The following is a 1,986-nucleotide window of genomic DNA, read 5'->3' as shown; positions in this document are numbered from 1 at the left end:
CCCCGCCCCTCGCTTCCCCTCTGCAGTTTCAACCCCCCTGCCTCTCCCTACCCGCTGGAGGTAACGGCGCTCTCGTCTCTCATCCCACAGCTCTGCCTCGGCAGCGGCAGCGCGCAATACCACAGCGGTAACCGCCCGCGTAAGCGAAGTTTTTACAAGGGCTCCACAACAGACGTTATTACCGCCGCCTCCGTCTCACGCAGCCAGGGTTCCAGCCTCCTTGCAAAAACCTTTTTGGAAACAACAGCCTCCCTTTTTTATATCCTGCGCTTCCTTAAGTTCGATAAAGAGCTCTCGTTCACTTTTATTTTTAAGCATTCTTTATTTTTCACTTGTATTTTCATATTATGCTGTAACTTAGAGTTATGAGGAACCTCTTTATTCTGACGTGCTTCTTCTCTATTAGAGGCGACAAAAAAAACCCCACTATGCCACTTTCACAGGAAATCTGACACTAATGAAATTGTTTTTCTTTGTACCATTTCACTTGCGCTATGCATGGCAGGATAAATTCCATTAAACACTGTCTTCCAAATATCACATATTCAGACTAATCCCTATGGAGCACTGAGTAAACAAGCTGCTCTGGCTTGCAGCCAACGCGGTTCGAGAGTAACAGCTGTTTAAAGACGACGACATTTTATTAGAAAAGCTATAAACTGCACTAGAACAAGATTGCTAACGAAAAACCTGTTTTATTTCATACTAAAACGAAAAAAAAAACCAACCCATAAAACCACCCTAAACAATACCATGTATATTTCTCTGTAGTGATTAAAAAAACTGGATCTGAGATATCTGCTTTAGAATGAGAAAGGAAAACTTTTAAATACCTTTAAAACCCGATTAGGCTTAACATTCCTTTTATAGCCCTGCCTCGGGCAGGGTACACACACGACAGCCAGGGTACAGCACACGCAAACGACCCAAATCATTCTTAAGAGCTTAAATATGACAAGTATTGCCCTTATTTAAAAAACCAGGATGTTCCAGTGTGGGAACTGAAACAGTGCCAAACACAAGTACCACTCACCGAAACGAATCAGTGTGAACGACTCTTTTACTGAAAATATGGGTGGCTCTTAAAAGAGCCTTTGGGTTAAAACTGGCGATCCGAGATGCTCTACTTGGAGCTGGTGTACTTGGTGACGGCCTTGGTGCCCTCGGAGAGGGCGTGTTTGGCCAGCTCACCCGGCAGCGGCAGCCGCACGGCCGTCTGGATCTCCCGCGAGGTGATGGTAGAGCGCTTGTTGTAGTGCGCCAGGCGCGAGGCCTCGCCGGCGATGCGCTCGAAGATGTCGTTGACGAAGGAGTTCATGATGCCCATGGCCTTGGACGAGATGCCCGTGTCGGGGTGCACCTGCTTCAGCACCTTGTACACGTAGATAGAATAGCTCTCCTTCCTAGTCTTTCTACGTTTCTTGTCGCCCTTCTTCTGGGTCTTTGTAACGGCTTTCTTAGAGCCTTTCTTAGGAGCAGGAGCAGATTTAGCTGGTTCCGGCATTTTAGAAGTCTGTCACTACCTGGCTACCACAGGAACGACGCAGATAGAAAAGAAGCGCCCCCCTCCGTATTTATAGAGACGGTATGCAAATGAGATGACTCAAGGCTGTTCCTGTCTATTGGGCAATCTGTGTCTGTGATGTCAAACCACCCAGCACCTCCGATTGGTTGCTCTTTCATCTTTCTTTCCATTGGCTAACTTTACAATCGCAGCCTCCGCCAATCAGAAATCTCACCGAACCCCAGAACGAAGGGATAAAAAGGCAGGGTGGCGGCTCTCAGGGCATTGCTTGTTTACGCAGTATTTCGTTTGTTAGGTAGACTTTTTTCTGCGAGCTTTTTGTTTCTTATAACTTTTTTTTTATAATCTGAACTATGTCCGGCCGCGGGAAGCAGGGCGGGAAGGCGCGCGCCAAGGCCAAGTCGCGCTCGTCGCGGGCCGGGCTGCAGTTCCCCGTGGGCCGCGTGCACCGGCTGCTCCGC

The 1,986-nt window shown here is 48.2% G+C and overlaps 1 protein-coding gene across 1 annotated transcript; it reads right to left on the bottom strand.

Moving 5' to 3' along the window:
* Positions 1–1,047: 1,047 nt before the first annotated feature.
* LOC104542187 (histone H2B 8) lies at positions 1,048–1,508 on the bottom strand. Its single transcript, XM_010186408.1, has one exon. It carries the CDS (start codon positions 1,502–1,504, stop codon positions 1,124–1,126), a length of 381 nt encoding a protein of 126 aa, XP_010184710.1. The 5' UTR covers positions 1,505–1,508; the 3' UTR covers positions 1,048–1,123.
* Between the last annotated feature and the right edge of the window lie 478 nt (positions 1,509–1,986).

Source organism: Mesitornis unicolor, unplaced genomic scaffold (genome assembly GCF_000695765.1).
Source record: "Mesitornis unicolor isolate BGI_N332 unplaced genomic scaffold, ASM69576v1 scaffold16616, whole genome shotgun sequence".
Taxonomy (NCBI): domain Eukaryota; kingdom Metazoa; phylum Chordata; class Aves; order Mesitornithiformes; family Mesitornithidae; genus Mesitornis; species Mesitornis unicolor.
Note: the sequence above shows the minus strand (reverse complement) of the source record. Positions and strands in the feature narration are given on the sequence as shown.